Source organism: Manis pentadactyla, chromosome 10, assembly GCF_030020395.1.
Source record: "Manis pentadactyla isolate mManPen7 chromosome 10, mManPen7.hap1, whole genome shotgun sequence".
Lineage (NCBI taxonomy): Eukaryota > Metazoa > Chordata > Mammalia > Pholidota > Manidae > Manis > Manis pentadactyla.
In genome coordinates this window covers 10,336,605-10,349,862 of record NC_080028.1, presented here as the reverse complement: position 1 = coordinate 10,349,862, position 13,258 = coordinate 10,336,605, and the positions used below count along the sequence as shown (strand labels likewise).

Here is a 13,258-nt window from a genome sequence, read left to right as displayed (position 1 = left end):
GGGGCTCGGACGGGGGCAGGTCAGAGGCTCTGGCCCTGAGTCTTTTCAGAAGGTTGCTCCATCCACACCAACTCTCAGGGAGGTGAAAGGGACCAGAAAACACCCATGGGCCACAGAGCCACCAGGGCCACGGGGCCTGCAGACCCAGGGTCGCAGCTGCCAAATGCCACTGTGTGCCATCACTCACATGTGACGTAACTCAGTGCCCTGGAGCCCACTCAGAGTACCCCTATAGCAAGCCAGGCTGAATCCGGGGCCTTCCCTGAGGAGGGGTTTGCAACAGAGGGAGAACAAGGGCCTAAGAAAAGGGTGGGGAGGGGCCCTGCCTTTTGGGGAAACAAGCAGGCTGGGGCTTAGAAGGGAGGCCCCAGGCCCCGCCCGAGCCAAGGGTCAGTGACCCAACCTGAGGCCGTGCGGGTAGACCCGCGTGCACCCCATCCATGCCCGACCACGGAGACGAGCTGTGTCTCCTGATCCCTGAGAAGGAGCAGGGGTGGCTGTCGCTGCGCAGCGAAGGGCAGCAGCGCTGTCTGGAGGACATTGTGGACACAGGCAGCCTGAAGCGGCCTGACAATAGCCTGGAGGAGGCTCCCTGGGTCCCACATCACCCTAACCCCCAAGGGTAGAGAGCAATTAGCGGCAGGCCTGTGAGGAACTGGGGTCCTCAGCCACTGACCAGGGGCTAATCCCCGAGATCAGCTGAGACTTGGTGTTGCCCAAATGCACCCCCACCCCGAAGGCCTGAATCGAGTACTGATGGGGGCCAGGACACCAGCAGGAAAGGGCAGAGCAGAGGGGTTGCCAGGTTTTCCATCAGGCCCCCAGCCGGCCATGCTGGTGAGGTCAGGGGGAACAGAGCCCCTTAGTTTCCTGCCGGCCTGCACTCCATCTCACAGCCATTTCTTTGCTCCTGGACACGAGTGGGAACTGACCCACCAGTGTGCCCCCTTCCTTAACCCTGCGAGCGAGGCTCTGGTGAGAAGGGGAAACGGGGTACAGGGCATCAGAAACTGGAGACTCTGACTTGTGGGGTGGGGGGGAGTCAACATTCAACACAGACCTTTGCCCTCTTGTTTTAAATAAGAAATTTATTGCAAATATAGAAATTGATTCTCTCCATACAGGAATCTCCAAGTTGAGGAAAACAATTTCGTGCCATTTAGTTTAAAACGGGAAATTGGAGGAAGGAGAGGCAGATCTAGGGAGGAGAAAATAAATGAAGTTACCCCCCCTGAAAGAAGGAAAGGAAAGGGTTCAGGACCCCGAGGGAGGAAAGGCCCCCACACAGCTAGGGTTCCCAGTGCCCAGCCCAGGGCCAGGAGCCCACCTCTGCAGGACCCAAACCAGGTGCCAAGCCACGGGGCCCACGGGAAGGGAAGGAGGGAGCACGAATGGGCCCCTCTCCCCTCTGCCCCATTCCACCGGCTTCCTCTCCCTCCTGGTCAGCAGCAGTGAGGGACCCTTAATGAGGGGCCTCGAGGCAGGTGTGAGAGGCGGCGTGTGAATACCGGTCCTGTCTTAAGAGGCAGGAGAATATGGGCTGAGGACGGACGAGGAGGATGAGCGGCTCCTGGGACGGAGGTGCCTTGGAGCAGAAGTCTTGGCAGACGGGACAGCAGTGCGATCAGGCGCGCCCCCATCTTCACACTGGCCTCACGGGCCAGCTCCTTCCCCCTAAGCCCCTTGGGGGACAGAGCCCATGGGGGCTTCCCCATACCCCCCTCTGTGAGGAATGGGGTGGCATGCAGCTGACCTGTAGGCTCCCTCGGAGGGTGGAGGCGGGGCACTGGGGCCTCCCGAGGAGCGGCGGGACGTCCCACCCATGTCCTGACCCTCCCTACCTGTCTCGTTCCCACCTGGCCTGCCCTCTGGCTCCTGCCATTCAGAGCTTGGCTCCAAGGGGCCCCCCCATCCCCTTCCCACTCTGTCTCCTGTTTCAGTTCTGTGCCCGTCACTGGGGGACACTGTGGCTTCCTCTTAGCTGCATGTAAGCCCCTTCTAAGCTAGGACCTGGCCCTCCTGTCCCCACGCGGGCCCCCTTCTTGGTCTCAGTCTGTCCTTAACTGATTTCAAGACCCTGGAAGATTTCCTTCCTTCCCTTGCCCGTGTTTCCATTTCTCCCTCTTCAATTTCTAGGCACGGGGATGGGTGAGAAACTTCCAGTTTGGAACATCAGAGACCATCAGCCAGGCCCAGACGCCCCCTGCCTCTCTGGGCCTATCCAGGCCTACTTTTCCCACGTGGACCCCTGTACTCCTGCTGCCCCTTAGACAGCTTTCCCCAGCCTCACATGGTGGCCTCCACAGTCCTCCCGCACTGGCCCTGGGGTGCACAGAGAAGAGGGGCAGAGAGGGGAGGGCAGAAGCACCTGCACCAGACTAGGTTTTCTTCCCTGCCAGACCACCACTTTTTGATTCTGGAAAGCCATTAGCTCCAACAGAGGGCTAGTGGCACCTGCCCTCCAGGAGAGGGTGGCCCCACTGGTGCCACTTCCCAGGAAAAGGCACCCTGCAATTATCTGACACAGACAGCAGGCCCGGGGATGACCCACAGCAGGGACGCCTCCCCAAGGAGGTACTGGGTGAAGGCATGCACGTCTCCAGCCAGCATGCCCCCCATAACAGCAGAGCCCCGTCCCCCCCAGGCTGGAAGCCCCTTTCCTCCCAGCTACCTGCCCTTCCTGCCTGCCCAGCTGCCGTGCCCATCGCCATCATACACACAGGGCCCAGCTGGCCAGACCCCTGGACATAAGTGTTGTCTTTCGTGAATATTTTGCTCCCCTCCAGGAGAAGAATTATCCTGAGCAGGACACAGATGCAGGAAAGCCTCCGGGGTGGGCTTTAGTGTGTGGCCCATTCCTCAGATGGGTGCGGCCTGGCTGAGGCCAGAGGCCTGACTTTTAGATCCCACTCTGCCTCCAAGATGGGTGCGACCCGGGTCAGAAAGGCTGGTTCATGTCCTGGAATAGCAAGACCCTTGCTGTGAATATGGGGACCTATCCTTAAAACCCCCTGAGCTGAGATGGTCTGATGTTTGTGTGGGTCACCTTCAACCAGGGATGATGGGGGAACAGCAAGGGCAGGGCCCCCTCTCCTGCTGCTTGGACCCTCCCTTTGGCAGCTCCATCTCCTCCGCTCCTCCCATGGGGTCCTCCTGCAGAGCCCCAGGCCTCCCCTAAAGCTGCCCATGAAGCCCCAAGCTCTCAGCCTCCTCTACTCAGCAGTGCAACTGTCCCCAGCCCCACCAGGTGGCCAAACCACCAAGCCCTCTCTCTCTGGGAGCCCTGACTTCATCTGCAGAATAGGAGCAAGGGAGGCAGAGGAAGGAGGTCCTCCCGTGCTCCCTTCCCCCAGTTATGCCCTTCCCTGGCGGGAGAAGGGGAAGGGGCAAGAGCCCGGGACTGGCGGGACGGACCAGGGACAGGACAGACGGAGGAGGGGAGGCAGCACTTGTGGGCCCAACATCCAGAAAGACAGGAGACAGGTGGGGAGCAGGGGCTGTATTTTGGCGGCACCTGTTTTGGGTCTTTTACAGATCTGGCCCCTCCCCGGGTTTCAAGAGCTGCTTGTCAGATCACAACAGAGGGAATGTGGGAAAGGGGAACGGCAGGGAGGGGGGAAGGGAGTCTGGACAAACTGGCACATACACGACAGATGTTTGCTCAGAAAAATACAGTAAAATCGTCATGCAAATATAACAGGGAGTCTGCTTTCTCACACCACTGGCTTGTCCGCCTGCCTGCTTTTCTCAGTTTTGCCAATCCAGTGTGAGGAGGGTTGGGGACAGGTTTTGGGGGGTTGGGGGAGGTCTGCTCTGCATACCATGCTGGGCTTCTCCCCTCCACTCCCCAGAACAGTCCTTTCTTTGCAAATGTCACCCCCAAAGTGAGCCCCGGGCTTGGTCCGTCCCCTATGTGGGTGTAAGAGAGGCACTCAGTTGAGCCCTGGCCCCCCTACTCTCCCCCTGTCCTCCCCCAGACCCTATTCCAGGCAGGGAGGTGCTGGAGCCCCCCACCCAGAGGATGGCATTTGTTTTCCTGATACCCACACAGTACAGGTCATGGTCCCACAGTCACACTCCCCAAATCTCAAGAAACCCGACCGGGTGGTAGACCAGAGGCTGGTGGTCTCTGGCAGGGGCATGGGGAGAGTTGAGTGGGCTGCTCCCCATCCTGAGGTGGCTAGGGAGCCAAGGGGCACGTTGGCAGGTGGGCAAAGCTATAGTTGCCCCTTCCCCACCAGCCCACCTCCCAACCAAAGGCGAAGGGACACGTGGCTCCGGTCCCTCAGCACTCTGACGGTGGTCAAGACCCCACAGCTTCAGAACCCAAGATCTGCCCCCCGCACCCAGAGCTCCCCCTAGAAAGCCCCTAGCTCTTGAGAAAGGCTGCCTCCGTCTGGCCCTGCCTCCTTACTGCCCTCTGCCGCCCACACTGAGAGAACCTCCAGGCGGCCGACGGTCCCAACTGCCAGGCTCTGGGTTGCCATGGTGACAGAGGCCGGCCGGTGGACGGGGCACCAGCCAGTTCCACTCACAGCAGGTGGGGGTGCTCTGTTTGTGCTTTGATCGATGCTGGGTAGGGGTCAGCAAGGGGGAGTGGCCTCTTCCATGGAAACATGAGAGCCCCTTGGGCCAGGGGGAAGGGTGAGGATGGGCAGCCAAGAGGAGGTGGGTGGGGAAGCCTGGGAGAGCCCCCCTTCCTCTGGCAGACTGAGATGCCGCCCGAAGACCCCACGATGGGGACCTAGCAGGTGGGAGGCCAAGATGTGGGGCCCAGGTGGGAAGCCCCCATCACACCCTGCCTCCCCACTGCTCCCAGGCATCCCAGTTCACTGCTGCCCTTTTGGGATGAGTAGGGCTCCTGGAGACCCAGAGAAGCGGGGGTGCTGGGGCATGGGGGCCTGCACCTGAAGGACCCCAGAGGCAGCCCCCAGACCACTTGGAAGACACTGGAAGGGGCTTGTGGGATGTCCCCATGCCTCTGCTCCTTTCCTCTCAGCAGGAGCTCCCACCTCTCCTGGTGGCATTGGGGGCAAAGGCCCAAGCCCCCCCACCCTGATGAGTCACAGCTCCATGCTCTGAGCACGTGGCCATGGGGCTTTCTAGAAAGGAAAAGCACCCGACTGATTCTTAAGTCCCTCAGCCCCAGGAGACCACAGCTCTGGAGATGGGTGATAAGTGCATGGAGGTTGGGGGGCGCCAGGGGAGCCACTGGGGGTGGGAGATAGCAGTGGGCTGGGAAGTTGGGAGACTGACTCTAACCTGCCACATGACCCTGGGGTTATCACCTCCTTTCTTGGGGCTTTAGCTTCCCCGTCCATAAAGGAAGGAAACAATGCCCAATGTCCACCTGGTATAAATGTCCAAGTGACCTGTGCCCCAGCTGGGGGGACCTTCTCCCTGCCCCAGAGGGGCTTCGGTCCATCTCTGCCCCAGGCTCTTTTGCTCCCAAACCTGTCTCTAGTCCCAGGGCCACAGACCCCACACCCTCTTTCGGCTTCCTCGCCTGCATCCCGTCCCCACCCAGCCCCGCACACCCCAGCAGAGTCCCTGGGCAGCACAGTAAAGACGACTGGTTTCGGTATCAGTGTGTAAACTTTAAGGAGAACGTGTCTCTGTTTTCCTGTCCGTTATTGTCGGGTGGTAGTTGTTCACAGTCAGGTGGTGGTCAGGTGTGTGCATGGGTGCGTGCGTGCGGGTGTGCATGTGCGTCCACTCCTCTGCCTCGGCCCCCAGCGCGCCGTCCCCCGCCCGGCTGCCCGGGCCCTTCCCCGTGTGCCCCCAGCCCTCCCCATCCGGCCTCACCAGGGAGGGGGGGGTCACAGCTTCTGCTGCGCCGAGACCCCCTTCCAATAATCAAGGATGTCGTGTAGGTCCTCGTCCTTGGCGAACTGGACCTTCTTGCGCAGAGCGTGGCCAGCGGCCATATACACCTCCTCGCGGTGGTGCTTCTTGTAGGGCCGGAAGCGCTCCCAGATCTTGTGTGTGCTCTCGGACGAGTACTCAGGGCTGGACGAGTAGCCTGAGTAGTAGTGTCTGGGGGAGAGCTGCGAGTAGGCGGAGTCCCGCTTGGAGCGGGTCAGCGGCTTGAGGAAGGACACGCGCTGGCTCAGGCTGTCGGCGCCCTCCTCGTAGTACAGGGCTGGGAAGCTGTGCCGATGCTCACTGCAGTGGTAGGCGGGCTTCACCTCCAGGTGATGGATGCCACCGCCCCCGCTGCCCCCCCCCCCACTGCCCGCCGGCACCAGCGGGAGCCGGTCCAGTGGGCTGTTCAGAGGGCTGCCCTTCTCGATGTACTTGGAGTCACTCTTGGCCAGCCCTGTGGCAGCTGGGTGGTCGGGCACGTCCAGGCTGAAGACCTTGGCACTCTTGATGGAGCCACTGGACGAGATGCTGCAGGTCTTACGGGCCACAGCGGCATCAGCGCTCAGCTGACGCTGTAGCGGGTGGTGGGAGCTCTCCTTGTAGGGGGGTGAGAGGAAGCTGGGTCTCTCCAGAGCCCCAGGGGCAGCGGCTGAGGAGGCGGCGGCAGCCGCAGGGAGAGACTGGCACTCGAAGGCCAGCTCGGGGTCCCCACCGCCACTGCCACCCCCCAGAAAAGAGGCTGAGTCCAGCTTGAGGGCATCGATGCAATTGTTAATGATCTGGTTGACCTTGTCCACCTCCTTGGCAATAGTGGAGATCTCAGCGGCTGAGCCCTGGCCATTGTCCAGGTCCGGGAGGTCATCCTCAGGCCGGGCAAGGCCATCCCCACCTGCACCCGTGCGCACCTCGATGTAATTGCCCTTGGTGGTGACCTTGGGTGTGTCCAGCCCAGCCTCCAGCCCCTTAGAGGTGGGCAGCTTCTCCCCAATCATGGAGGGGATGGAGGACATGCGGGACACGGGCAGCACAGGGGGCTCGCCCAGCTTCTGGGCGGCATGGACAACAGAGCCGGCATCCACGTCCACCCCATAACGCATCTCCAGGATGGTTTTCTTGACCTTGACAGACTTCTGCTTCTCCTCCTGCAGGCGCCGCTTGCGCAGGCAGTAGTAGACAGCTCCCAGCACGATGACCATGCCGAAGAGGCAGCCCAGGATGGTCATGATGTAGTGGGTGGTAGTGGAGGTGCTGGGCGCCAAGTCGCCTGGGACCGGGTCCCGCGTGGTGAAGGTCAAGCAGGTGTGGTTGAAGCGGCGGCTGTTGCGCAGTGAGGTCACGCAGAAGGTGTACTCGGTGTGAGCCCGCAGCTTGTCAAGCGTGACAATCTCCTTCTTGTTCTTGAGCGTCATGACGTCAGAGAAGTAGCTGTTGTTGTACTGGACCAGGACGTACATCTTGCTGTAGGGGTGTGGGATGATGACCACCAGGGTGGCCGAGGTGAAGGTGACATGGTGCAGCTTGATGGCAGGCCCTGCAGACGCATCGGTTGTGGATGAGGCCGGTGGCTCCACCGAAAGGATCTCGTCGGGGTTGAAGCCCGAGTTCTCGTCGGGCTCCCTCTGGGCATCGGTGGAATAGGGCGTGGGGTGGCTCACAGGGCGGGAGGGCAGCGAGCCATTGCGGCACTTGGCCTGGAGCACGGTGATGGCATTGAGGCTGTGGTAGGGCCTGGGCACCAGCAGTGGGTAGCCAGCAAACTCTCGCGGTGACTCACACTGCAGGCGATCGTAGTTCTTGGTGACGTTGTTGAAGACGACGAGCCAGGCCAGGAAACCGAAGAGGTCGCACTCGCAGTTGAAGGGGTTGCCGGCCAGCTCACACACCATGAGGCTGGCGAGGCCAGCGAAGGTGGTGCCATCGAGGCGGCTGAGACGGTTGGAGGACAGGTCGATGCTGATGAGGCTGGGACACTCGGAGAAAGCGGTGGGCGTCACCACCTCGATGAGGTTGTGCTGCACGAAGAGGAACTGCAGGCGGCCCATGCCACGCAGCATGCCCTCAGTCAGGTTACTGAGTTTGTTGTAGCCCAGCTGCAGCACCTGCAGGCTCGCCTGGCCCAGGAAGGCGCCGTCCTCGATGTAGGAGATCTCGTTCTTGGTGAGGTTGAGGTCGGTGAGGTTCCCGAAGCGGTTAAGCGAGGAGTAGAGCACGGCTTTGAGCTTGTTCTCATTGAGCCGCAGGTCGTGCACGGTGCTGTTGATGTGCTGTGGGATGGTCTCGTAGGGCGGCTGGTTCTGGCTGCAGATGGCCAGCCACACGTACCCCTTGTCGCCCTCGATGAGCCAGCAGTCAGCGCGCACGGTGCCTGGCCGGCACACGCACAGCAGCGCAGCCGCGCACAGCCCCAGGCGCAGCATGGCGTGGCTGCAGCCCCCTGGCAGACTGCACTTGGGGTGAGGGGCCTGGGCGCCGGAGGCCTAGCAGCCAGAGGCTGGGGCTGGCAGTACAGTCCTCCCCGGGGCCGCCACCATTTTGGGGGCGACCCCCAGCACAGGGGCCCCAGGTGAGGCAGGCACAGCCAGTGCCAACTGCAGGGAACCTTTTCAGGCGCTACCAATAGCTGCTGGGCACCACACCCAGGCGCCACAGCCTGCTTCCCAAAGTGGCTCCTCTGCTGCTGGGATGTGTCCAGGCTCTCAGGACTTGACTTCTTCTCCCTCTTCCTCCACCTCTTCCTCCTTGGTGTCTGGGCTCAGAATGTCAGACGATTAGCACAGCAGGCTAGAGAACGGAGCTCTGAGGGGGGAGCCCGAGAGACGGGGGCAGGAAGGAAGAGACCCATCTGTCACCTGGTTCCTGAAAGGCAGCACCAACAGGGGTGACAGGTCAGTGTGAAGCCTCAGGGCGGCCCCTCTGAGCTCCAGCACAGGCCCCCCGCCCCTTTCCCAGGCCCTCCCTCGGGGGTCCTCTGCACCAGCAGCACTCTGGGGCCCCTGTTACATAGAAGAAGAGATGTGGTGGGTAGCAAGAGAGGGGGAGGGGGCCTGGGAGAAGGGAGTCGGCGGGGGGGAATGAGGAGGGGGAAGATGGGGAGGGGGGCTGAGGATGGTGGGTGGAGAAGGGAGATAACAGGCCAGGTGCACACACACACACACACACACACACGTGCCCAAGCACACTCATGTCCACACTCATCCACCTGCCCACACAAAGACCCCCATGCCCCCCACAAAAGCCAGAATGCCACAGAGACTGGTACGCATACATTCACACACACGCACACCTAGTCCTGTGTAGGACCAATAGGCCTGTACACATATGGCCACGTACCCGAGCAGGCACCCTCCAATCCAGATAAAGAATTGAGAAACCCAGCAAAATGTCTCCTCTCCTCCATGCCCAAAGATAAATAATTCATTTGTTGTGTAACTGCTCTTGTTCCAAAAATAATTCCCTTGTCTCAGTTTCCATGGGGGAGGGGGAACAGAGCAGTGTGGCTGTGGGCCCCCCAAGCAGGGAAGCAGGGGGGTACCGAGGCTGGGGTCTCTCTCAGGGGGAGGGCATGAGGAGAACTCATCCTATAAGCAGAAGTAGCACCAAGGGAAAGAAAGGGTGAGAGTTTGGGAAGCCAGACACGCCAACATCACTTCCTCCAAGTGCTTCCCATTAGGGGGTCCTGGTCCTGTAAGGGGGAGCCCCAGGCAGCTGCAGACAAGACGAGGCCTCTGGAATACTATGGCTGAAGCCTTGCATCCCTTCTGTGGCTGGAGAGTCAGAGACCCAGAGAGGCACAGGGACTTGCCCTGAGTCACACAGCATAGCCTGGGCCACAGTCGAGGCACCAAGAGTCAGGAGGCCTGGGGCCCTGTCCCCCCAGCCCAGTCAGCTGGATAGAGTGCACCATGTCTGTCTCCTCGTCTGTAAAATGGGACCAGGCCCCCGCCCGGCCAGCTGATGGAGGAAGAGGGTGAGCCATGCTGCCCGGGGCCAACATGCAGAGGGGCAGGGTTGGCGGCCCAGGGCCTCCAGCCTTGTTTTCCAAGAGGGGAAACTGAGCCCAGACCAGGGCTCCCAGCAAGCCAGACAGATGAGGCTCCAGCTGCCAGCACACTCTCCGCTGTGGAAAGAGCCCGGGGCCCCCTCCCTCCACCTTGGGCATCGGGCCAGCGATGTGAAGATTAGGCCAAAGAAATCCATGTTTGGATAAAGAAAGCCAAAGACTGTTGACAAGAGCCACCTCTGCCTCCTGCCCCTCACCTGGGAAACTCCAGGAAGGACAGCACTTGGGAAAAAAAGTCTTTTTTAAGTCTTTGCTGTCAAAGCAAAACCAATTTACAGCCCTGAGCCCCAGAGGGCTGGAACAGGGGGAAGGGGAGGGCAAAACCCCCGAAGAAGTCCAGGAAGCAGTTTGTTGAGGAGGTGACAGGTGAACAAGGACCCAGCTAACCCCTCAGATTAAGGGCTGACACAGCGTCAGAGGCTGTGATGATCAGGACCATCTAGACGAGGAGGCCTCACACCCCCCTGTCCCCTGCAGGGCCACCTGGGCTGGAGGGGGAGGGGGGCATCACCAGGCAGTCGGGCAGGAAGGGGTGCCCAGGCAGCAGAGAGCATTTCTGTCCTTGGCTGAAGGATTGTCTCAGGGCCAGTCAGGAGACCTAGGCTCCCAGCCAGCCTGGCCACTGGCTCCTAGGGGACTGAGGGCCAGTCTCGCCCATCTCAGGGCCTCAGGTCCCTCACAACAGGCAGCAAGATTGTAGTGGAAGAGGCTGGGTCCACTAAGCTCACCCTCAGAGAACCTCTGCCTGCACCTCCTCGGGCTGGGGCCAGCTGGGGACCGCAGTTGTCTGCAGCTGCACATGCAAGTGAGCGCTGGCTCAGAGCAGGGGTGAACTGATGTGTTCAAGCAGATGGATGTGCAGGCAGGCATGTGTGCACATGTATGTCCGTGTGCACAGTACGTGTGCACTCATGAGCACCTAAGCAGCACTCTCAAGGGAATGTGCTTGTGTGTGAAGGGGTGGGAAGGGTCGCTGTGGGGGCATCTCAAGAGAATGCAAACACCTGCCTCTGTGTTGATGTGTTTACATATGTGTTCCACATGTATATGTACATGTGTGTGTGTGTGCAATTCTAGCCACACAGGACCCCGCTACCCCACCTCAGATCTGAGTTGCTCAAACCAGCACCCCCTCAGTCAGGCCCAGGGGGTGCCAGGCAAAGCTGAAGTGGCTGCATGTGAGGGCATGTGAAGAGGCAGAGGGGGGCAGAGAGGACAGAAGGGGCCCAGGCTTGGGGTTGGGGGGCTAGTCCTGTCCCATCTCTTCCCAAACAGCTCAGGGTGAACAGAGGCCCATCGCGCCCCCACCCCCCAACCTGAGCTTTGCCCACTTGAGCCCTCAAGGTGACCCTGCCCCGTGGCCCTCCCTCCTACTACTCCTGGTTCCCAGGATGGCTTGGGCCAAGGCTCAACTCCCCTCAGCCCCCACTATGCCTGTGACTCAGATGGAGGGACAGGAGGCCCCCAGCACCCTGTCCCGTGTGCATTGGCCACTCTGTCCCTGTCCCTGGGCTGCCTGCCCACCACTCGTGGAGGCCTGATGCAGCCAGGGAGGGGGGATGGCGGGCCTCACAGGTGCTGACAGCAGCACTTGGCCCCCAGCCCAGCTGGACACCTAAATCGAGGTGTGGGGGAGGGTGCTGGCTGTAGTTATCTCGGGCCTGAGGCTGAGGACCCCCCGGGGTCACAGGGTATTCCTCCTGCTCCCTCAAGGGTGACCCCCAGCACACGCACTAGTGGGAGGAGCAGGGCCCTCCCCCCACCCCCACCCCCACCCAACACACACATCTTAGGGGGCGTAAGGAGAGAAAGGAGGAGGTGGGGACTCTGCAGACAGGAGGCGAGGGCTAAGGATGGAAAAGCCTTACAGTGTGGAGACAGCACGCAGGGAAAGACAGGAATAGAGATAAATGGAGAGGCGGCTGAGAGAAAGGAACCAACTGGCAGAGGCACAGCCAGGTGACAGATATTGGGGGCGGGGGGCAGCACCTGCTGCCCACACTCCCAGGACCAGGGAGACAGATGAGCACCGGGTCTGGCTGAGCCACCCAAGTGCAGCCTGTGACCGGCCCAGAGCGGGGCGAAGCGGCAGGAAGCAGCTGGGGGAGGCAGTGGCCTTTTTTGCCTGGGCCTACGCTCTGCTAAATCTAGAAGGGTGTGGCCTCGAAAGCGAGCAGGTTTTGGGCCCCTGGCACAGTCCCTTGTCCCCCCCACCCCCATGCAGGTGTGGCAGGAATGACCTCTGGCCAGAGCACGCTTTAAGGGACTCGCTCTCCCACCACAGAGAGAAGGAACGCGGCACAGGTGGGGGTCAGCGTGCTGTCAAGTGTCTTGGGGTGGGTCCCCAGGCTAGCCAGCTACACTTTGTGATGTTCCCTCTCATGGGGACATCCTTGGACAGAGAAGAGGGAGAAGGGTCATCTAGACCTGAGGGGCCTGAGGGGCAGCGCTGAGGGGCTTCCCGGTTCAGAGCCAGGCATAGCCACACAATGTCGGAGTCACTCTGAACAAGTGCCTCCCCCACTCTGGGCCCCAGCACCCCTCCCCAGAAGCCACTGGTTGGCCCGGCTAATGTCTGTGCCCTTCTCCTCCACGTGCCGTAAGGTTCAGGGCTCCTCCCTAGACTCAGAATCCTAGAGCTTAAGAGCTGCAAGGTCAAGGAGCCCTTGGTCTGCCTAATTCCAGCCCTTCTCAAAGAGAAACCTGATGCCAGGACTGGGGAGGGGGCATGGTCACTGGTGGTGGGTGGGGTTCAGGACCCAAGGTGGCAGTGCCAGATCCAGACCTGCCAACCCTGTATCCCATCTAGGATCTGACTGCCCCAACACGGGCTCCCCATTAGCTGACCTGGGACACTGGGCACAGCCTGTTTGGGATGAAGAGTCCCTACCTCTAAGGCTGAGTGAGGTGCTGCGCGTGAAGTGTCTAGCCAGTTGCTGTTCCATAAGGCTGCTCCCTGGGGCTTAGTGTCCTCAGCCTCCCCCTCCCTGGGCTGGTGACAGGGCAAGGTCTGCCTGAGTGTCCCTGGCTGAAGGGGGATGGGGCAGGGGATGGTAGGCTGGGGTCAGCTAGGAAGACTCAGGGCTCGCCAGCTCTGAGACCCTGGGTGAGTGGCAGGCCCTCTCTGAACCTCAGATTCTCCACCTACCTGGCCAGGTGAGTGCCACCCATCTCCCAGGGCTCCCATGACACCCCAGGACATGATGGAGACAAATATACTCTATACAGGGCAGGAGGCCTAGCGAATGTGCCACCTCGGGCCCCAGCTCAACATGGCCACACTCCTGCTGGGATGCTGGTGGGGTCCAGGGAGGAGGTGGAGGAGGCGCAACC

The 13,258-nt window shown here is 61.0% G+C and overlaps 1 protein-coding gene across 3 annotated transcripts in view; it reads right to left on the bottom strand.

The window, feature by feature from the left end:
- Positions 1-1,078: 1,078 nt before the first annotated feature.
- The window catches only part of ELFN2 (extracellular leucine rich repeat and fibronectin type III domain containing 2), a 53,465-nt gene continuing 41,285 nt past the window's right edge, over positions 1,079-13,258 (bottom strand). For all 3 annotated transcript variants that reach the window (XM_036891419.2, XM_036891421.2, XM_036891418.2), the window contains one exon: positions 1,079-8,721. In XM_036891419.2, coding sequence (XP_036747314.1) covers positions 5,820-8,282 — 2,463 coding nt within the window. In that variant the 5' untranslated portion in view covers positions 8,283-8,721 and the 3' untranslated portion in view covers positions 1,079-5,819. The remainder of the gene's footprint in view (positions 8,722-13,258) is intronic.